The sequence below is a fragment of the Neofelis nebulosa genome, chromosome 3, assembly GCF_028018385.1.
Source record: "Neofelis nebulosa isolate mNeoNeb1 chromosome 3, mNeoNeb1.pri, whole genome shotgun sequence".
In the NCBI taxonomy this organism is placed as follows: Eukaryota; Metazoa; Chordata; class Mammalia; order Carnivora; family Felidae; genus Neofelis; species Neofelis nebulosa.
In genome coordinates, this window is record NC_080784.1 from 186,452,227 (window position 1) to 186,474,194 (window position 21,968).

Below are 21,968 nucleotides of genomic sequence, written 5' to 3' on the forward strand. Positions count from 1 at the left end.
GTCAAAGCAATCTGCCCTGTATGTGGTCCCCACGTACGTCGGTGTTTCCTTGCCTTCTTGCCCCTGCTGATGCTGTTCACACCACTTGCAGCGTTTTCCCCTTTGCCTTTCTTCCTAAAGAACTTCTCTTCATCCCTCAAAGCCCAACGGAAATACCATTGTTTCCATAAAGGCTGTTCTAGAACCCCCAGGAAGAATGACCCTCCCCTGGGATTGTATTCCTTTAGGACTTGCTTATAGTCCGACTAGAGCACTGACACGTTCTGCCTTGTGTCACTATTTATAAACACGATTTCCTGATACCCACATTTATGTCTTAGCCCCCTCTGCGTCTCCTACACCCTTCAGCCAGAATTGAAAAAAGAGTCCTTATTTCTTCCTTCTTTGGAAAAGACCACGGTGACCTTCCTCTTTAAACTTGTAAAAATATTCACAGCACAAAATTTACCATCGTAACCACTTTCAAGTGTATCGTTCAGGAACATTAAGTATATTCACACTATTGTGCAACCATCACCAAATCCATCTCTGGGACTCTTTTCATCTTGTAAAACGGCAACTCTGTGCCCTTTAGACACTCACGCCCCGTGATCTTCTCCCCGCAACCCCTGGCAACCACCACCCTCCTTTCCGTCTCTACGAATCTGACCGCTGCAGGCATCTCCTCTAAGTAGAATCATGCGGTATTTATTCCTTGTGACTGGCTTATTTCACTTCGCATAATGTCCTCAACGTTCATCCATATTGTAGCATGCGTCAGACTTCCTTTCTCAAGCGGGATCATATTCCGTTGGGTGTGTAGTAGATCACATTTTGTTTATCCATTTATTCATCGAGGTCAATTCTACCTCTTGGCTGTTGTGAATAATGCTGCTGTGAACATGGGTGTGTGTCTGTGAGTGTATCTCTTCGAGTCCCTGTTTTCTTTTCCTTTTTTTAAAAAATTTTTAAATGTTTTTATTTATTTTTGAGACTGAGAGAGACCCAGCATGAGCAGGGGAGGGGCAGAGAGGGGGGAGACATAGAATCTGAAACGGGCTCCAGGCTCTGAGCTGTCAGCACAGAGCCCGACGCGGGGCTCGAACCCACGGGGTGTGAGATCATGACCTGGGCTGAAGTCGGACGCTCAACCGGCTGAGCCACCCAGCTGCCCCTCGAGTCCCTGTTGGAGGTGTATAGCCAGAAGTGGAATTGCTGGGTCACGTGGTAATTCTAGGTTTTGTTTTTTTGAGGAACTGCTACACTGTCTTCCTCAGTGGCTGTGGCGTTTCACCTTCCCACCAGCCATGTACGAGGATTCCAGTTTCCGAACGTCCTCTCCAGTGCTTGTTAGTTTTGTTTTGTGTTTGTTTTTGGATAACGGCCATACGAATGGGTGTGAGGCGGTCCAAAGTAACCTTTTTGCTATTGTGTTTTGGATGCCTGAATCACAAAAGTTATATTTGGAAGAGCTCTTAGCACCCATACATCAGCGCCTTATGCTCGAAACCTTGCCTTGATCTCATGACCAACTTCCAAGATTTCTTCTGCAAGGAAGGTCCATTTTAAGAGGTCTTCGTCGTTTAAAGAACTAGGTAAATACACACACGGCTAAAATCCTTCTTGGCACCTGGAGCACCATCCGTGGTGAAAGAATCAGACAACACAGTCTGTGGTCCGAGGCTGGCTGCGTGTGATTTGGAGCAGCCGGAACCTCCTGCTGGTCCATCCGTCATGCGTGCTTGTCCCGGCTCAGAACTTCACGGGAGAAAAAGAGGCCAGGTTGGCATCCCATCATGCTCCCTCTCGGGTGCACTTTGAACTCTTCTCCCGCCCTTTGATTTGGCTGTGTCTGATCACCATTTGAAGTCAGGACAATAGTTTGGAAATGTCTGAAGCTGGCTCGTCCCTTTCTTTCACACCAAGGCAGGTTCGCAGCTCCTGGATTTGTTGCGAACTAGCTCCTCCATTTGGAAACCAACTCTGGAATGATTGCCACGGAGCTTTGAAAGCCCCATTTTGATCAGCAGATGCTACTGAGTCTGGGAAGAGAGTTGAATGTGGCCTAATCTTCATTCGTGTGTGCGCGTGTGCGTGTGCATTTTTCTCTAATTGTTCAGTAGTGGTTTTGCCATCTTTCGTGTCCCACGTTCTCTGCTTTATGTAGACGGGTGTTTTTGTATCCCAGGAAAGTGATTCACATATCTGTTAATATGATGATTTTTTAACTCCCTGTATTTCTTTCTTCTTCTTCCTCTTTTTTTTTTTTCCTTTTCAGAACGTTGTGCCATCTTTGGGCAGGCAGACGTCCCTGACGACGTCGGTAACACCCAAAGCGGAACAGAGCACGGCTTACAAAGACTTTATTTATTTCACCGTCGTTGAAGGGAACGTCCGCAATGTTTCTGAAGTCTCGGTTGAGTATTTATGCTCTCAGCCGTGTGTTGTCAATCTGGAAGCAGTTGTCTCGTCCGAGTTCAGAAGTAGCATCCCCGTGTACAAAAAGAGGTGGAAAAATGAAAAGCATCTTCACACCAGCAGGACACAAATAGTGCACGTGAGATTTCCGAGCATCATGGTTTACAGAGATGATTATTTCATCAGACACTCCATTTCGGTATCCGCGGTGATACTACGCGCCTGGATTACTCACAGATACAGTGGTGGAGACTTGAATGTTAAATGGGAGGACAATTTGCTACATGCCGTAGCTAAGAATTATACTCTGCTGAAGACGGTCCCGCCTTTCGAACGCCCTTTCAAAGACCATCAAGTGTGCCTGGAGTGGAACATGGATTATATTTGGAACCTTCGGGCAAACAAGATTCCCCAGTGTCCTCTTGAAAGTGGTAGGTCATTTGCCTTGCAAGGAACCTCGTGCGTATTTCTTCAGATAGCCTGTATCACGAGAGGATGTCGGAGAAGGTTCTTATACCAGCAGTGGGGGGAGGTGAGGAAAATGGCGGGCACACCGAGCCTGTAGTTTAGGACTTTAGGGAGAAAGAGGGAGGAAGTAAAAAGGTGAAGAGAGGGGAAGAGTAGGAGAGAAGAGATTGCACTGGAGGGTCACAGAGGTCGTGGAGGGACCTTCAGAGGCTTGGGTCTGAACTGGGAAAGGAGCGTTACTGCCACTGAAACAGGCACAGGCACTGGGGAAGTCTTCCTCCCTCTCCCCTCATGAACCCTTTGACTGTCGGTTACTTTTAGGTGGAGTGTTTTTTCCGGGAGGAGATGAGAACCAGAGCAGCCTTTGTGTCAGGCAGGAAGTCACGTGGGAGTTTTCAGCCCAGCATATCTGGGTTCAGCTCCTTGACTCTACCACTTTCTGCCTGTGAACCTTGGCATTCTGGGAGCCTCAGTTTTCTTATCTGTAAAATGGGGATAATAAGTAGCAATACCCTCAGAGCAGTGCCGTGGAAATTAAATGAGATGTCGTGTGCTTAACACATAACCAGCACTTGATAAAATTAGCCACCACGATGATAGGGTCCAAACTCTACATCTTATCCTAAATGTCCCATGGTTATAGCCACCGAAGGACCAGTGCAGGAGGTTCCCGTGCCCTCCGTTAAGCACCGGGGTTGGAGATCTCTGACTGTGCACTCTTAGAAGCTCTCTCCATTGGTAAGAGGGGCACCTTGCTATGTGGATGCTGAGAGCCTGCTGGCCCTTCTGCCCATCCTGCGATGGGGAGTCAACCTGGGCATGCTCCCAGCACTCACCTGGAACCCGGCCGTATTTCCTGAAATGTGGCCCTGGGACCAGCTGCAATGGAGTCACCCAGGGCTCTGGTAAATGCAGATTTCCAGGCCCCATCCATATCCTACTCCGTCAGGCTCTGTAGGCTGTGGAGCCCTGAAATCAGCATTTTAAACACACTCCGGTGACTCCGATGCATCTTAAGGCTTAGGGGGCCTCTAGAGCAGGGGCAGAGCTGGTAGGACTCTGATCTAGAGTAACTGCGGCTCAACCCCCCGGCAGGCTTGGTGGGCGAAGCAAACCCATGGGCCTGTGATAGCAGACCCTTCCTCGGGAGGCGCCTGGGTGGAAGATCACATCTAAGCGTCATCACTCCTAGATGACTTAAGAACACCGAGAAGGTGATGGCCACAAATGTCTCCTGGGGCCACCCCCAAACAGCCCTGCATGTAATGACAGCTTCCAGGGCCGGTGCTACCGTATATTATAGTCGGTCGGAGGCCACTTGCCATAGAACGAACACATTTGCCCTTAAAAATAATCTCTTTCTTTTGAAATGATTTTAGATTTGCAAGAAGTTGCAAAATGGTAGAGTCCCATGTATCCCGCTTCCCCCTAATGGTGACGTCTCTCCCAACTGTAGTGCAGTATCAAAACCACGAAACTGATGTGGATCTAATACTGTTGAACCAGACTGCAGACCTTGTTCAGAATCCACCAGTTTTCACGTGCGCTTCTGCGTGTGTCTAGTTCTATGCGATCTTATCCTGCGTTTTGTCTGAATAGCCTCGTTCTGTGTCTGGCTTATTCCCTGTTTGTGCGGTGCTTTTAAATACAGATATGCAGAAGGAGAAGGCAGATTCCTTTTCTGTGTGTGTGTGAGTTGGGGGTAGGGCGGGGCGGGTAATTAACTAGTCGAGCTGCCTGCATTTCGATGATCAGTGTGCATCCTTCTTCCAGGCAGAACCCCATGCCAGCATCTTTCTGGAATGCCCTCCACGGGGAGACCTAATTTATTAAGGAGAAGGAAGCACGAGGCGCGTACAGCCGGTTTTGATTTGCCTCCGATTTTGTCAGGGCGTAATGATTCCATTTCATGTTTGGCAAATCACATATTTCTCATTGAACAATGACTAAATTGCAAGCTGGAAGTTTTTAAGTGAAGTCATTTATGGACTGGCTGAGGTCTTAGGGCGCCTGAACATACCCTTAACATGTGAACTGCCTTTTCTTTTCTTTTGTTGTTCCTTCCTGTGTTCACGGAGCTTTGGAACAGCGCAGTGGGATTTTTCTCCCCACCTTATTCCGAGCATTACTTTTGAGGTGAGAGCAAATCTAATAAAAGCGTAACGCAGAGGAAAACCCTTTCTAATAATTAAAGTCACCACAAATGGGGGGAGGGGGCTCTGTGCACTCTCAGACCAGGTCTGTGTGCGTGGCTGTGATTCCTTCACCAGAAAGGGGAACATTTCCTCTCCCTCTCTTTAAAAGAGGAATCAAAAGAGTGTCTGCGGCCGCCCTACGGAAAGTGTCCACGACCTTTGTTCTTGATGCGGCTGTGCGATGGAAGGGGGCCAGGCCTCTGGCTTGTTCTTAGCAGGGGCTTCTCTATTCGGCTCTTGATGAACAAGAGTCAAGTCAGAACAACAAGATGGCATTAAGGAGCCGCGGGGGTGCCTTTCATGTCTGGTCCCCTTGCAGTCTGCAGCCAGCCCTGGTGTGGGGTGTGGGGGAACGTTTTCTGTGTCGAGTGCCTGGTGTCCTACGAGGGCTCCGTGTCTGAACTGAAGTGCCCCCTGACTCGCTTTCATTTGCTTTTTCCTTTACAAAGAGAGAGCAAGCCAAGGTCCCCATGCACGGCTGTTCCGTGAGCGTGGCTGAGTGCCTCTCCACCTAAAGCTTAGGTTCGGCTCCTGAGGTGAGGGTTGTATGCACCCGCACCCGCCCCCCGCGCCCCCCCCCACCGCTCCCCGGAAGCTTATCTCCTTTGCCAGGACCGTGGCAAGCCCGGCCGGTGGTCCGATTGTTGGTGGACACGTGGGTAGACTTTTGTCCCGCCTTGCTGAGAAAATCTAGCCCAGATCAAAAGTCAGCAGCCTTTCAGGACACGTGTGTGCCAAGGCTTGGCCACGTGCCCTCCTGGTGCACCTGCTCCGGCTGCATCCTGGGCATGTGGGCCATAGGTGGCCAGGCACGCCACACCTGAGGCTCCACTTACTCTTGTCCATTTCCTGGGGGGAGGGGACCAGGCAGTAGCAGTCGTCCCTCACCCGTTAAACGTGTGTCTGACTCATGCATGACCATCGAGAAAAATCCGCGGCACGGGCAGCAACTCTAGGCCCACCTGGACTTCTCTTCATGCCTGTCCTGCCTCGAGAGGTGAGAGGGCCACTGGTCCCGTGGCCCCCGTCTTCAGACTACGTTGCATATTCAATCACTGCTCGCCGTGCGTATTGCTGTCCTACTGGCCTGTGTCACAGCCTGGCTTTGCCCTCATCCCTAACATGGCAACCGGTGCAAGGGGGGTCACACCGCCCCCCACCCCCCCGCAGGCGGTCCCTCCCATTACAGTGAGGAGGAGCTGCCCAAGACCCTTACCATGGCCCGTGCAAGGTGTCTCCATCCTTTTCCTGTTCCTGTCCCCTTCCCACTGCCTCTCCTGCCATGCTCCCCCCCGTCCACCTGCTCCGGCCCCACAGACCTGCTTATTCCTCGAGCTTCCTGAGTTCATTGTCCCTTTGGGACACTTATGTCCCTGCTCCCTTGCCCTACATGGCTTGCTCCCTTGCGTCAGGCCTCCGTGCTAATGTCATCTCAGGAGAGAAGACTCCCCTGATCACTTTATCTATGATGGCAGCCCCACCCCTCCCCCTCCCCCCCCCCATGGTCATCTATCTTTATTTTCCTTCTCCGCCTTATCGTCACCAGACATTGTAATTAAATATGCGTCATTGCTTTTTTGCCTGTTGAATGTCTCTGTCTGGTAGGCAAGTTCCATACCGCCAAGGTCCTGGCTTGTTTTATGCGGTGCCCGCCGCAGCCCCTAGCACAGGCCAGGCATGCGGTGACTCTTTGTGAATTGAGTGATGAATGCTCTTAGCCACGGGGCAAGGACCTTTTTCTCGTAGGGCTGTGTGTGACCGTCACACTGTGACATCCTCACACAGCTGTGTTGTCACATTAGGGAGCATGCAGGGGTCGTGGGCGGCTGTGTGCCGTCCCTAGGCTTGCGCACACACACCACAGCTGATCGGATAGAGCCCATCAGGGCGGTGCTGGTTAAGGATGCAGACTCTTGGTCAGTGATTCTCCTCGACAACCACACATGAGCTCACCTTTGCTCTGCCCTCGTGGTTTGAGTCTGCGATTCCTCACCTCCTGCTTTGACTACATCAGTTTCTTTTACGGGGGGGGGGGGGGATAGCCTTCCACACTGCTCCCCAATACCGCCACACCATACCCATTATTTCCAGTAGCCAGGTCAAATTTTCCCTCCCCCACCCCCTGCCCCTGCCCTGAAGATTATTTTTCTTCTCTTTTCTTTTTGTCACCCCCAACATCAGAAATTAAATTCTCCCCCCTCTGGCCTTCCCTAACCTCGTGTTGGTACTTCTTTCCTTATACAAGGTGTTTCATGTTCAGGTCAACTAAGCAAAGAGTGATTGAGCACCTACTATGTATCCATTTCTTTACTAAGTCAGGTGGCTCAAAGATGCAGACATGGTCCCCTCTGTCTTTAGGTGCTTACGTGGGAGGGGAAAACAGCCACCCCGTAGTAACAGCCGCTTTCTGTTACTGAGTACTCACTGTGTGTTAGGCATTGTGCTAAGTGCTTTATGTATCTCATTTAATCTGCCCAGCACCCTCCTGTCAGGTTTGCAGAGGAGGAAACTGACTCAGAGAGTTAGTGTGACCTGTCTCAGGTCGCACCGCTCTTGATGATGGAGCAGAGATTGGAACCCAGGTTGTCTGGTTCCCAAACCCCACACATAACTATCAGTCTCCACTATGGAGAGAGGTCATGAGACCATTTCTTGACTTTAAGTCATTCATTCATTGAAAAAAGCTATTGAGCAGTCTCTGTGTGTGCAGAACTCTGCTCGGCTTCTTCACAGAGGAGGCGACACTTGAACAGAGACTTGAAGGGTGACTAGAGTTTTCATAGTCAGAAAACGAGTAGGGGGAACAGCATCCAGGCAGAAGGGAAAGCACGAATGACAACACACAGAGGAGAAAATGCAGCCGGGTGGCAGAATGGTGACGAGTCTGCATCTCTTGATGTGTGAGGTTTCGTCCTGCCCGCCACCTCTGAGTGGGTGGGGGTGGCCACCTAGACGCGGTGTTGAGAAGGATTCTGAGGCTGAGTCTGGGCCTGAGTCTGAGAATGAGCGGCATGTGGACGGATGACCAGTGTCTGCCACAGGGTGGCGATGTGGAGTAGCAGCTCCTTGCTCTGTATTTGTTCACCCAGGTAGAGGAGGCTCAGGTATGAGTTGGGCAGTTCAGGAAATTACACTAGAATAGAGGTTGGGGCCCCACGTGGAAGGTTCTTAAATGCCATGCGAACGTGTATTAAGCATTCTGCCCTACTGTCTGTCTATATGAACATTTTTCTGTTCTTCCCTTTTAGGACAGAAACTGGGGAACGTGGCAGTTTCCTTCTTTTCCATTCTCTTTTCCTTTTGCTAAACATCCGGTCTCATCTTCAGATCCGGTGGATTAGAAGTGTGATTTCTTACAACAAAATTCCATTAAAACAAAGTAATGGAAGGACTAAGTCAGATATTGGAGCCAGGCTTTACCTGTCTCTGTGAAAATACCAGTTAGAAGTCAATGACATGATGATAATGTTTATAACTATGAGAACCATGTGTTTGGCACTTTGATTAAAAAAAGAGAGACTTAGTTCTTCTCTCCCCCCCCCCCCCCCCCCCCCCAGTTAATCATGGTAGTCTGAATTTCTCAGTAATAACACTAATTAGTGCCTGGTATCTGCTTTGCCCTTTATGATTTTCAGAATACTTTTTCTGTGCACATTGTCTCATTTAATCCTCATAATAGTCCCATGGGAAGGAGTCTTATTCTCATCCTTTCTTTTCAGAGGAGAAAACCAAGGCTCAGTTTGTTTAACGGGAGTCCAAGCTTCCTGATTCCTTCGACTTTGCTATGCCGCCTCTCTGAAATATGCTAATACAGCCCTAACCCAGGTTCTAAATTAGAAGGAATACTCTTTTTTTAAGTTGAATTTTTACTGATGTGAATCATCCTGTTTTCCTCACCCACTGGACTTTGTCTCTTTGAAGCAGATTGAATAGCCGCAGAGGCCCAGGGCGGGGAGGCCTCCGAATGTGGCTGTCCCTTTCTCCCTGCCTGCGTGGAAATGCTCAGACTTTGTTCTCTGCTGTTTTAGCCTAAAAAGGAATACAGGTACCTGGTAAAAAATTCATAGAGTGTAAAAGGGATTGGAGCAAGAGCGAGTTCCCGCCCACTCTGTGTTCAAGTTCTTTTCCTGGAGGCAAACTCACTAATACCGGTTTCTGTGTCTCTTTCCAGAAATGTTCTCTGCTCATATAAGCATTAAGTTGACGGCCCTTGTCTTCGTACACACATGGGAAGATACCGTAAACTCTGTCCTACACTCATTAACAATACAGCAGAGATTTTTCTATGTTACTGCATGTTACATGGCCTCATTCTTTTCAATAGCTGCTTAGCAAATCCTGTTGCCTGACGGCTCATAATTTACTCAGCCTGTCCCCTGCTGATGGTCACGCATATTGGTCACGTATTTTACTATTTTACTATCAACAACAAGGGTTCACGGAACATCCCTGTCCATGTATCTTTGTACACACCTACAAGCATATTTGGAGGATAAATTCCTGGGAGTGGAATTTATTTTATTCTTAACACTCCTACTATTGAATATTCTACTGACTTCCTTACTCGCCCACTTCACTGCCTTGTATCCTTTGGGGGGAAGTTCTGACCTAAATCATACTTGCTAGAAAATGGAATTTTAGTTCTCAGGCTTTGCTTTTAAAGAAAATGAAACACCCAAACAGTCCTGCCTTTTAACGTCCCGTGTTCGGAAAGCGCGATTGAATTACCCGTACTCTCGCTTTCCTTCTCCAGGTTGGAAAATCTTAACTTCTTTTCCTCCCATTTCCACTTACAGACTTTTAGCTGGTTATTTTTTGCCTCAAGATTATCTCTAACTTCTCCACAAACGGCCCGAGGTCTCCCCTGTGTCACTGTGGAGGTGCTCGAAGCCCGTCCTCAGGAGGGTTTTGTTACGTTGGAAATGGGACCCTCTCCAGAGCAGATGTCCATGTCAGGGCTCTGATCACCCTGCTGAACTGGAGAGTGGGCTGTATGGCCAACCCCAGCCACCCCACTCAGATTAGACGGGGTGGGGGGGGTGAGGGGAGGGTGGCGCCCTGGTCAGTGTCCGCAGGCGCTAGCCGTAGTGCTGAAGAAGGATGGTGATGCAGGCTTTTGCCGATCCAAGCTGTACCCTGAAGGAGAGCCTGGATGTGTGGTAGTGGTGGGGCCCTGGAGGGTCAACGTAGCAGCCATCCTCTAACCAATATGGGCATATTTCAGTCTTTTAACCACCAGCGAGGCCGCCCAGGGGCAAGCCAGCTGAACCTCAGCGTGAGTTCTCTTTGATAAGGCCTTTGAGATACGATGTGGTTTCAAAAGAAGCCCATTGGGTTTGTAGCGGGAGACCAGCTTTGAGTCACGCCTGCATCTCTTATTAGCCGTAAAACCTTCAACGAGACACTAACACTTTCCTTGTCTCCCAGTGAAGGAGTTTGCGCCATACAAAATCCAATGCCTCCTCTTGCTCTAAAGTTGGAGAAAATGAAACAAGCAAAACAGTCAAGGTGGCGGGTTCCAAACCTGAACCGTGTCCCTCGTATTTTATGTTTATGTCGTAGTGATGCCTTTTTCCTGCCTAACTTCTTCATTCAAGATTAGCCAAAGAAAGGGATTTGGGGGAAGGGTCTGAAAGAAGAGAGACTGTGATCTGATTTGGGCAGCACGGGGCACATCATAAAATTGTGAAAAGTGTTGAGCAAAAGAGGAGCAAGTTTAAATCCTGACTTGGCCGCACTGTGTTCATTTGTCCATTCATTTCTTCATTCGTTCACTCCCTCAGTATCTGTGGAGCCTCAGGGGTTGGGTGCCGTTCTGGACTCCAGGGAAGGGGTAACGATTGCAGTAATGTCCCTGCTTTCTTAGGATTTATATTCTAGAGGCACCTGGGCAAGCCACTTATCCTCTTTGGACCTACGTTTTGGACTTAAGTTTTTGTACCTGTGAAGTTTTTAATGGGGAGTGACACTGGTACTCTTACTCCCCATTCTAGTGCCCATGACAGCCATCACCAATCAAGCATAGCACTCCAAGCAGCCACAACCAGTTAATAGAAAACAAGCCTACATGTTATCCCGGGCTAGCCGAATTCTTAAATCCTTTCCTGCTCCAGAATTTCATTCTTACTCCTTCTAAGTAAATTGGAAGACAGGATTATACTGAAGAAAAAATTGCAGTAGAACCCCAAAATAGAACCATTGAAGCTGCAGGTCTTACAGGGAAACCACCATCGCTTTGGTTTTTATTGGGTACGAAAGGTATGTGTTTTTGTAAAATTGTCTTAGATCTTTCGGTCTTAGATTTTTCCATCCACATCTTTTGCTGCAAGTTCTCCTGCTCAACCTGCTTTACTTTGATCCCTGGATAAAGGAGAGGCTCATCAGCATTGACTTTTAACTCCTTTTCCTTTGGAAACCTCTTTATGAAGCCTCCTTTTACTGGAGGCAGGCTGGGCAGAATCAAATCCTGCTCCTTTTGATAAATGTTTCTACTGCACACTAGGTAACTGAACAGCAATCACTAGCAGAAGGCCTCCTAGGGGGCTAACGTGGCCATCTGGCCTTTTATGTTCCACTCCACGCGGTGGAAGCCAAACCAAGGTTGGGCTGACAGCAACGTCTTGGTGATTTTCCCCTCAGATTCCAAAGACACCTTTGCAGTATTCCCATTTGTGTGCCCTGCTTCCCATCCCTGTGATCGACCAGCAAATCCAGTGCTTCCAAGTGAGCTCAAATCGTGAAGAAAAAAAAAAAATGGCATTGTTTCTGTTGGGATTGGTAGCCTTTGAGCTTTCAAATGCCTCTCTGCCTCTCGCAAAACAGGGAGATGGGCACTGGGGACAGCTTGGCTCTATTTTATTTAATTCTATTAGATATATCACAGGGGTTGGAGACTATGAACACTTTGCTCCTGTGATTTCTAAGTTTTAATGACCCAGAGGTACCTCTCTCTATAATAAAACATTCTCTCCAATGAGGAATGAGAGCTGGGGTCTCCAGTATCCTAGGCTGAGGCTCCCATAATCTGTAATCCGTGCCATATAGGCGTTTGGTAATTGGCACAGAACTTAACTCTTCTCTTTTCAATGGAAGAAACCCAGGTTTCTAGCATTGAATCATGGACCTTTAAACCACAGAGTGTTTTAAGAAAGAGGAAAGGGATCTTTATTCCTCGGTTTAAGTCCGTGATTTTTTTTTTTTTCCTTTGAAGGGGAATGGGTATGGGCAATTTAGAAAAAAAAAAAAATCATTCTGGCCTTGTTTAGAACAGTAGGTATTAAATATAGATGAGATAACTCAGTTCTCCTTTTAAGACTTGGTAAAGGCATCCCTATCTTCTCTAGAGCCACAGAATTCTCCCACATTTGCAAAATGAAGTGGAAAGCTCTCTGGTTTTAAGGGGTTTGGTTAGTCATTTTTGCAGAGGGTAATGTGTGGAGTATATTGGAAAGTCTGCACAGAAGCAAAAAGCTTGTGTGCTCTTAAGGGCATGGATTCTGAAAGACAGTTGTGAAATTAAATGAGATTATTCCTGGGATGCTATGATTCCATATTCTGTGTTATATACATGGTAGCTAACCATTTTGGTAGCTGTGCCTCCATTTCCTCGTCTGTAGAATGGGGATAATAATGAGGCTTCAATGAATCTCTCTGTAGCTAGCTGGCCAGATGAGCTGTAGATGCATTTCCAGCAGCGTGGACCATAGTGAGTGCTACTCATGTGACAATCGTTACTGTTGTTGCGTGAACTCCGAATGCTTTCCTTATTGGAAGGGGCAGCGTGTGAAATGGTTAAGGACCTAGAACCCAAGCTCCAGGTCTGCCACTTATTTGTTAGCCGTGACCTTAGACGAGTCATTTTCCCTCTATGCCTCAGGCTTTTCATCTGTAGATTGGGACTAATAATGCAATCTCCTTTGTAGGGTTGCTCTGAGAATGAATTGAGATCGCTCTCTGTAAAGTGCTCAGAGGGTGCCCGGTGTACATTCAGGGTTCCATAAACCATCGCTCATATTTCCAGACGATTTCTTTTAACTCTCTGATTGGAGCGAGGCAGAGGGTTCCAGGAAGAATGTGCTTTGGGAAGCAGTGCTTTCTGGAGATAATTGAAAGGCAGCCGTCTTGCTGTTTGCAGATGTGGTCACCCTGCTGGGCTTTCTCTATGCCTCCAGTGGAGAAAACACAGGCATTGTGAAGAAGTTCCCGAGGTTTCACAACCGAGAGCTGGAGGCCACCCGACGCCAGCGGATAGATTACCCAGTGTAAGAATGGGCAGAGGACGGTGGGGGGCACTGGGCTGGTGGGGCAGGACCGTTTTAACCTGAGGACCAGGGCAGGCTAGTGGAATCCCTTAGGAGGACATACCTGTCTAATACGTTTTGGAAAAATGTTGAGATCCACACAGCTTAGATGGAATTCGTGGCCCAAAGTGGTCTTGAGTTATTCTTGCGATTAGCAGTCCTCAGTTTGCCTTAGACTCTCTGTGTCGGTCTCAGGAATGACATGAGCAGGGGCGCAAGGTGTGGGGGCCTGAAGCCTTGCAAGCTTTCGGGGGCAGCCAGCCACAGCCGGCACACGTTGCCGCCTTTGCTTTGCCTTTTCTGTCTTGGAAGACTGGATGAGCTGCTTGAAATCTCACAACTTCTGATCTCCTCCATTGATTTCAGCAAAACCCAGATATAGTTTTTTCCTTCTGCTGAATTGAAGATGCTGAAAATGGTTCCTGGTTCACCTCAGACCGGATGGATTTAGCAGAGTGATTTAATTCTTCCCATGCTGCTGGCTGTAGAAAGATCTTGAGTCACTTTACTGAGCGTATGTTCTTGCTAAGCTTCCTTGTAATAACTTATCTTCATGAGCTTGCTCAGCTGGGTGGGTCAGGAGGGAGCTGTGTGGCACCATCTGTTTGCATATCTTACCACTGATTCCGAGGCCAGATTATAAAGCCCAGAAAATTCTAAAGGACTTGTTTGGATATATCCCCCAAAGAACCCGGAGCCACTGCCACTTTAACCCCCAACTGTGACTTGCTCACCGGGGTGATGGCAAGAACTCTGCACGTTGGTTTTGACCTTGATTGCCGTTTCATCTGCAAAATGCAGTTGCTCCCAGCTCCTCGTCTTTGAACTTCCGGTCACTAGCACAATGCGTGGCATTAAGCAAGCACTCGGCAAATATTTGCTGAGTGATGGATGGATCACACATCTTGGCTAAATGTGTCCTAGTTAAGTTGACTACTCTTATTTTATTCCCACTCGGCAAATCACAGATGTACAATACTCTTTTCAACTAAAATAGCCCCGGTCCAGAAATGGAACAATTAGATTAGTCGTTCCATACGGGTCAGCCAGAACTGTGATCCTGCGCAACCTAATGTGTGCGTTAAAATAGTGTCTGTGTGTCCCCATTAACATAGAGTGATGCATTTGCAGATTATGACATTTTTCTACCTTAAGGCTTTTATCTTGGAAGGAAACAAAATTGCTCAAAAAGCCCTAGTTGTGTTTTTTTTTTCCTTTTAATCACTGAAATTAGAATAGCTTCTTATCAAATCACCTCTTATTAAAATCCAGATTTTTGTTTTACGTCTGGCTTTCTAAACCCTAATCAAGAGCTCAGATGGGAGGCGTGTGAGATTCTCAAAGGGGCACAGAAACAGAGTTTTGGGTGCAAGGTACGCTATCTGCCAGTTTTGCACAATGACTCTTAACTCCTGTCTTTTGCAGTTACTATAACTACCTCCTTTGTCTCAAAAATCAAGCTTTGCAAGCTGATCTCCCATGATGAACATGAAGGCAAATTCATCCCTTCATTGGAAAGAAAGCAATTTACTTGGTCATTGTTAACTGTAATTACCTGTTCTTGGATGATATCAATCTGCAGAATTTTTTATTTCTCCTCACTTGTAGGTTTACTGTTTCATTGTGGCTTTATTTACTCCATTATTGCAAGGCCAGTCTCTGTGGGATTCTGTACTTTGTTGATTCTAATGAGATGTACGGCACGCCGTCTGTATTTCTTACCGAAGAGGGTAAGTATGAGACAGAACCTTTAAAACGATGTTGCAGTTTTCTCGTGCTCTATTGGCAGATACGTCTGCAATTAAGGAAGATGTTGTCAACGTGGCAGTTCAGCGAAAGTGATGATTTTCAAACGTGGGCTTCACGTGAAACTTTATTTCTGGCAGCCTGAAACAAAGGCCTTCTTTACAAAGGAGTTCACTTGCGTGTTCTTTTGTTTGCTTTGTTTTTGTTTCAAGGAAGGAGGAACACGTTCTAGCTGGGTAGCTGCTTGAGGCAGTTGATGAAAAGGTGCACCCACTTGACGCACTTCGAAGTAATATTTTTGTGTGGTTTTCACGAGCTTTGATTTTCCTTGTAGGCCACTTGCATATTCAGATGCACCTTGTCAAAGGAGAAGACCTTGCGGTAAAAACGAAATTCACCATGCCCTTGAAGGAGTGGTTTCGACTGGATCTCTCTTTTAACGGAGGCCAGGTAGCGGCATGCACGCCCCATGAATCACCAGCATCATCACTGATAACATTAAGCGTTGCTGTAAAGTCAGGGAGCCAGGATATCCGCCACAGCGAATTTGTGGTACATGATAAAGTCTTTACAGCTGCACACTTTTTCAATCAAACTTTTATAGATGGAAGTTTAAATCATAAGAATCCCGTCCCATTTAATTAACTTTTAAAGTGCTTCTTTCGACCATATTGTGAATGAGTAAATAATATAGCCAGCGATATGGCCACAATTATCTGAGCAATTCAGTTTTTTACCCCCCCCGAGGGAGATAGGCTTAGTGGAGATAAATGTTAAAACAGCATCGGCCATGTTTCTACAGTGTTATCAGATCTACGACTTTTTTTTTTTTTTTTTTACAGGAAACTTATTGGTTAGTTCAGCCAAGAGATGGTTTCCCTGTTTTTGACAGTTACACAGTTGCTTATGTTTGGCATTAAACAGACAAATAACAAAATAAACGATGATTCTGGTGGGACAGAGGGTCTTTATCTATCTTGTACTATAAAACAGTGCACATAACTGCCTCAAACTCTCATAGCCCAGACTTTATGGATTCTGGCAAATCTGTTGTTATAATTGAAGACTAGTCCGTTTCTCAATATATGTGACGCCATTATCTTTTTTTTTCTCATCAGCTTTTCTTATTGATTTGTGATTTTCCAGTAACAAAAATGGAAGAGACGTTTTGTCTTATGTATTAGATAATACACAGACTTCCCTTGGTGTTTAGGTTTATAACATTTCCTTTCCCTGAAGAGAAAAGAAATCAGGTCAGTCCTTGTTACCTTGCTAAGAAGAATCTGTGAAAGGTTAGCTAGGATTGGTGTGTGTGTGTGTGTGTGTGTGTGCGCGCGCGCGCGCGCGTGCATTTGTTTCCTTAACAATGTTAGGTGACAGGGCTGTGGTCCGTGGTCCCGTTTATATGCTTCCCGTTTATATGAGGATTATGATGGCATTATAGTTTGGTTGCTGCTTTCTCTTAAGGAGAAGGTCAGCTCAGTACTTTGTGTCCCTTAAATGGGTACCAAATCATCAGAACAAATCACGGAGCTTATTTTGCACCTTATGTATGCAAGGCACTTTGCTCAAGGAGCTAATTGACTATTTATGGAAGAAGCACTGAGCAGGTGAGGGGATGTCATAAGGAAAGCGTAACTGCCAAATGATTCATATTGATTCACGCTGGGATGCTCAGGGAAGGTTTCGTAGAGAAGGTTCCTACGGATTGGGCGAAACTAAGAGCAGAGAGAAGGGAAGATTTTAGCACATCACTGGAGGTTAGTGGATAAAGCAGTTTGGAGTAGAAGTTTGCAGACTATAGAAAACTACTAGAAGGGGGAATGTCTTTAGCGCTAGAATGTGGACAATCGTGAGTATCAAGGAATTGGGGTTTCTGTTTGCAAGGCGGCAGGATGTCATGGAAGGTTTTTGAGCAGAAGGAGAGAAAACCAAAGGAGTCCTTTAATTACAGAGACAAATTTAATTTAGCAGGGCACGTAATGGGGGAAGGATTAGGAAGACCACATGGGATGGAAGGAAAAATAAAGTAGGTTTTTGTTTTTGGTAGATTTTTTTGCCATCTGTCCTACCTTCTTTCCATCCTCTCTGGTCTCCCTGATATCTGTAGGTCCCCAAACGATATTCCTGTTTTACCACACAGAATCCACCTCTGTGGCGGAACTTACCATACTCATTGCTTTGGCCAAATGGACAAGTGACTTAAAGCCAATGGCTGGTTTAGAGAAACCACTGGTTTGAATCCTTTTCTTCTCTGACCTGACACGTTGCATATGGCTGAAGTGGGTTGGTCTTTCAGTGTTAGTTTGTCTTTCGTAGACACTGTTGCAGCCACACCTTTGAGACTCTGATCAGGCCAGCACATTTTCGTCCACACTCGCTCTGTGCCAGTAGTAGGGGAGTAGAAGGAGCCCCTTAGCCCCAGGGGCTTATGTCGTCGTAGTAGTCCAAGGCTCAAGAAGAATATGGGACAGCCAGCGACCGTCTCCACAAAAACATGGTCCCTGTTGAAATGCCAGTGACAATTCTCAGTGCTTGGGAAGAGAGTAGGGAATAGCAGTGCATGAAAAATGCTCAGCACCAACTTGTTTCTCCCCCTAAGGATCTCATGGAATCAGAGTAAAAATTTTTTTATTAAATTTTGTTAATATTTATTTATTTTTTAGAGAGATGGAGAGACAGAGAGAGAGAGAGAGAGAGAGAAACAGAGTGTGAGCGAGGGAGGGGCAGAGAGAGAGGGAGACAGAACCCGAAGCAGGCTCCAGGCTCCTCAGAGCTGTCAGCACAGAGCCCACAGAGCAGGAATCGAACCCACAGACCCCAAGATCATGACCTGAGCTGAAGTCGGACACTTAACCGACAAAGCTACCCAGGCGCCCCCCAGAGTAAAATTTCATAAACTCCTTGTATCTTACCCATTTCCTGGTCTTTCTTTGCAACAAACTTATGGGCACAGATACACCCAACGAAGCTTTGGCTTGTAGCTTGGAAGTATCTGAAACCTACTGGGGGAAACCCCACGATGGATATTGTGACCGTGTGAAGTCACTTGGAGAAATTAAATTTCTTAAATCTTACAATATTCACGGGGCTAGTAAAGTGTTAATTTTACTTCTGCAGAAGTGGATCAGGCGAGAGAAAATGCAGCCCACCTTATGAGTAATTCGTACCCAGGACTGTATCTATGACGTGAGGTGTTGGGGCATAACTGATCTTGTGTGTTTCTCCCAACACAGATAGTGGTAGCCACCAGCCTTGGACAGGATTTGAAAAGCTACCATAATCAGACCATTAGGTAAGTGCAATATTTTTCTCTTTATTCAAAATGTCGGTTAAGGACTCAAAAATCTTCATACGTTAGCCTTCAACCCCCATGTTTTTCCCACATCTCCGTATTCAGCTTTTGTGGCTGGTCTGCCCTGTAGCCAGCCTTTGTATTTTTTTTTCTGTCCGCAAGCTCGCCCCATTTCCCCCACAACATTTTTGTTTTTCCAAGCAAGAGAAACTGTTCCTCTCTCCAGATGTCCTGGTAAATTCTTCCTTTCGTGGCACTTGATAATTCATTTTCTTTGAAAATTGTCTTCTATGAAGGCTTCTGAAAAATAAATCAAGGTATTAACGTTGCTTATTGAGAATGGTTGGTAACTTTGGCCTAGTATAAAACATAAAAGCAGACAGCCCTCATATTTATGTTTATGATCTGAATTTGAAATGCACACAACGATTGGTATTGCTGTAACTTTTCATCTTCCTGTAACCATTCCCCGCAAGAGTTACAGAAACTGAGAAGGGGGTCCTTTGCTTCGCATTTCATAATTTTTTAATTTGCTTCAGCATCCTTGTCTAATAGCGGGTTTTTTCTGGTGGCAGAACCATGGGGTAGCCTCCTTTAGGGACTCAGGGTGCCTCAGCCTCGCTAGACAACATATATACAACCAAATGCTTAAGAATAAGTGTAGAGAATAACAACAAAAATTACCAGCTTTATATGTATGATTTATGTATGCGTGTATATTACACATGTACCAGCTTTATCTGTATAATTAAAAAAAATGTATCAGGCACTTTGGCTGGGGAAGGAGGACTCGTTCCTCCTCGCTATTGTTGTTCTACAGCAGGCAGGCAGCTCTCTCCGAACGGGCTCGTTCGCTCAGACTCGTCACACGGTCCGGATGTTCCTGGAAACCAATTGTTAAAGAAAGGAATATAAGGAGAGCTGGGGACAAGGGAACTGAGGGGGGACATACAATACGCCCTACTTCCCGCCCCCCCTCCCCATTCCTGTTTACACTGAAGTCAAACCGATTGCTTTCTGGCTCTGGGCACTTAGAACAATTCTTATTTTCACGGCCGGATTAAAGGATTACCGTTATAAGGAGGGGCTAAGGAGGTGTTACTCCTCAGCTTGCAAGGAGAAGGTCAGGGGCCACTTGATAGTTTTATTGAGACAGAGAGGCTGATGCCTAAGAACAGAGGGGAGGTCTGGAAAGGGTACCAAGTGGATTTAGAGCAGTCAGAAGGAGTTCAGCAGACGTGAGTTTTGTTGTACAACAGGTGGCCGTGGGACCTCCTCTGAAGAGTTGGGGAATAGGCGAGGCCTGGGAGTTTGTTCGCTGCAGAGAAACAAATGATGTGTGGCTCTTCCGGGAGCTCCTTCTAGTGCCCTGCTCTGCCAAGTGAGCCCCAGAAAAGGAGGGCTTGCATTTTGGGATGTGAAGTGTGAAATAGTACCTTCTCCTTTCTCTCCCGACACCCGCCCACAACCCCAGGACCTTTTGGACAAAAGATTGATTTTATAGGCTCTTTTTCATTCGCTGTGTAAGGGCTTCCTTTCACTTTGCATCTCAGGGATCTAGATGCTGGCAAGACTGAATGGTAGACGGAGGGATCGCAGGGTGATCCGGAGCTGGGACCGGGATGTGGAGAGAGAGACATAGGCCTTCCACATAAAATTTAAGGAGGTGCCAAAAACCTCAGTAGTTGTATTAGTTTACTAGGGTTCCTGGAATAAAGCCACACAAACTGAGTGGATTAAACCACTGAAAATTATTGTTTTGCAGTTCTAGAGGCTAGAGGTCCAAGATCACGTGTCAGCTGGGCCGTGCTGTCTCTGAAGGGTCTGGGCAGAGCTGTTCCAGGCTCTGAGGCTTCCAGGCCTCTCTTCAGCTCTGACGGCTCCTGGGGCTGTGGCAGCAAAACCCCAGTCTTTACAGGGTATTTTCCCTGTGACGGTGTGTGTGTGTGTGTGTGTGTGTGTGTGTGTCTTTGTCCATATGTCCCCTTTGGACAAGGCCACCAGTCGTATTGGACTACGGGCCCATTCTGCCAGTGTGGCTTCATCTCAACTAATTACATCTGCAATGACCCTATTTCCAGATAAGGTCACCCTCCGAGAGACTGGGGGTTCAGACTTCAACCTGTGAATTCGGGTGGGGACAATGACACAACTTAACTCATAACAGTAATCATGATAAATACCACTTAATGCAATATGGTGAGAAAGAGAAATTAATGGAAAGAATGCACAATGAACGAAAAATAAAAGTTTTGAGTAAATACAGAATCCGTGTGATCACATAAGCATCCAGAGAGGAAGACTGATTTTCAGGTACATACCAATTCAACATGCCCCTTAACGCATTGCAGTGATTCCTTACCTGGTGGTACAGGCCGTCCCCAGACCCAGGAATGCCCCCTGTCACCTCCTCAGCTGCCCTGCCTGTATTCCCGGGACCTCACCCATCAATAAGAGAACTAAAGAGGGGCGCCTGGGTGGCTTGGTCGGTTAAGCGTCCGACTTCGGCTCAGGTCATGATCTCACCATCCGTGAGTTCAAGCCCCGCGTCGGGCTCTGTGCTGACAGCTCAGAGCCTGGAGCCTGCTTCCGATTCTGTGTCTCCCTCTCTCTCTGCCCCTCCCCTGTTCATGCTCTGTCTCTCTCTGTCTCAGAAATAAATAAACGTTAAAAAAAAAATTAAAAAAAAAAAAAAGAGAACTAAAGATTTAATGTCGTGCCTACCCGGGATTCCTGTGGTTAGATATTTGGAATCTCATCCATCAGAGAGATCTCTGGGCCAAGCCAGTGAACTAAACGTCAGATATTTTATTCCTTTCTTGTCATGGAAACATAATGATAGCTGCTATCCCATAAAGGTGGTGTAGAACGATTAGTAATTAAGTGCTCGGAAGCACAGTGCCATACATGAACGAATGGCTGTCAGTAACACTGGGTGGCAGGTAACAACTTCAGGCCTGTACTGTGTTTATCCTTCCTTCTTTCATTCATCCAGCATATTCTCATTCGTCCCAATGCGTTCACCATGTACCTGACACAGTGCCGGCCTCTGGGGATGAAATGATGAACGAAAAGAATACAGTCAGTCCCTGCCTTTAAGGAGGCTAAAAAAAAAAAAAAAAAAAAAAAAAAAACAACAACAACAACAACAAAAAAAACAAACTAGTCGGAGAGACAGATCCTAACTAAATTCACAAATAAATTTAAAATTGCAATTCATGGTGAATTCTGGGGAAGTGATGACTATAGGGTGACCTGAGGGGAGACAGGAGGTCAGGATTTATGGCAGGTCCCCGGGGAAGTGACATTTGAGAGCACAGCTAATTTGAGGCTCTGAGTTCCCCTATGAAAAAACCCTCGAGCTGGAACTGTTTTCTAATTCTGAGTGAGGTTTATTTAACGACATCGGAGATTCATCTGGGCTGCTGGCGTTCTATAGTAATACACCAAGGCACTCTCCTATGTCCAGATAGAAGTAAAGATAGTTTGCCAGTGTGTCTGAGGTTTCCAAAAGGGGTGGTCTGGGCTTTGGAACTGTCTAGCTCAACTTTTATGTCAGTGAAATTG

At 46.6% G+C, this 21,968-nt stretch overlaps 1 protein-coding gene and 1 long non-coding RNA gene across 12 annotated transcripts in view; one reads left to right on the top strand and one right to left on the bottom strand.

Moving 5' to 3' along the window:
* LOC131507741 (uncharacterized) overlaps nt 1–21,968 on the bottom strand; it is a 151,940-nt gene that overhangs the window by 20,959 nt on the left and 109,013 nt on the right. The gene's annotated exons all lie outside the window — the stretch shown is intronic.
* Nucleotides 1–21,968, top strand: part of SEL1L3 (SEL1L family member 3) — a 103,486-nt gene that overhangs the window by 11,240 nt on the left and 70,278 nt on the right. For 6 of the 11 annotated variants that reach the window (XR_009259672.1, XM_058722934.1, XM_058722933.1 and 3 more), the window contains exons 2-6: nt 2,258–2,828; nt 13,177–13,321; nt 14,969–15,090; nt 15,441–15,658; nt 18,343–18,401. Coding sequence is in view for 10 of the 11 variants with exons in the window: in XM_058722934.1 (XP_058578917.1) it covers nt 2,258–2,828; nt 13,177–13,321; nt 14,969–15,090; nt 15,441–15,658; nt 18,343–18,401 (1,115 nt within the window). In the remaining variant the exon portion in view is untranslated. The remainder of the gene's footprint in view (nt 1–2,257; nt 2,829–13,176; nt 13,322–14,968; nt 15,091–15,440; nt 15,659–18,342; nt 18,402–21,968) is intronic. The other 5 variants (XM_058722926.1, XM_058722925.1, XM_058722928.1 and 2 more) reach the window with 5 other exon arrangements.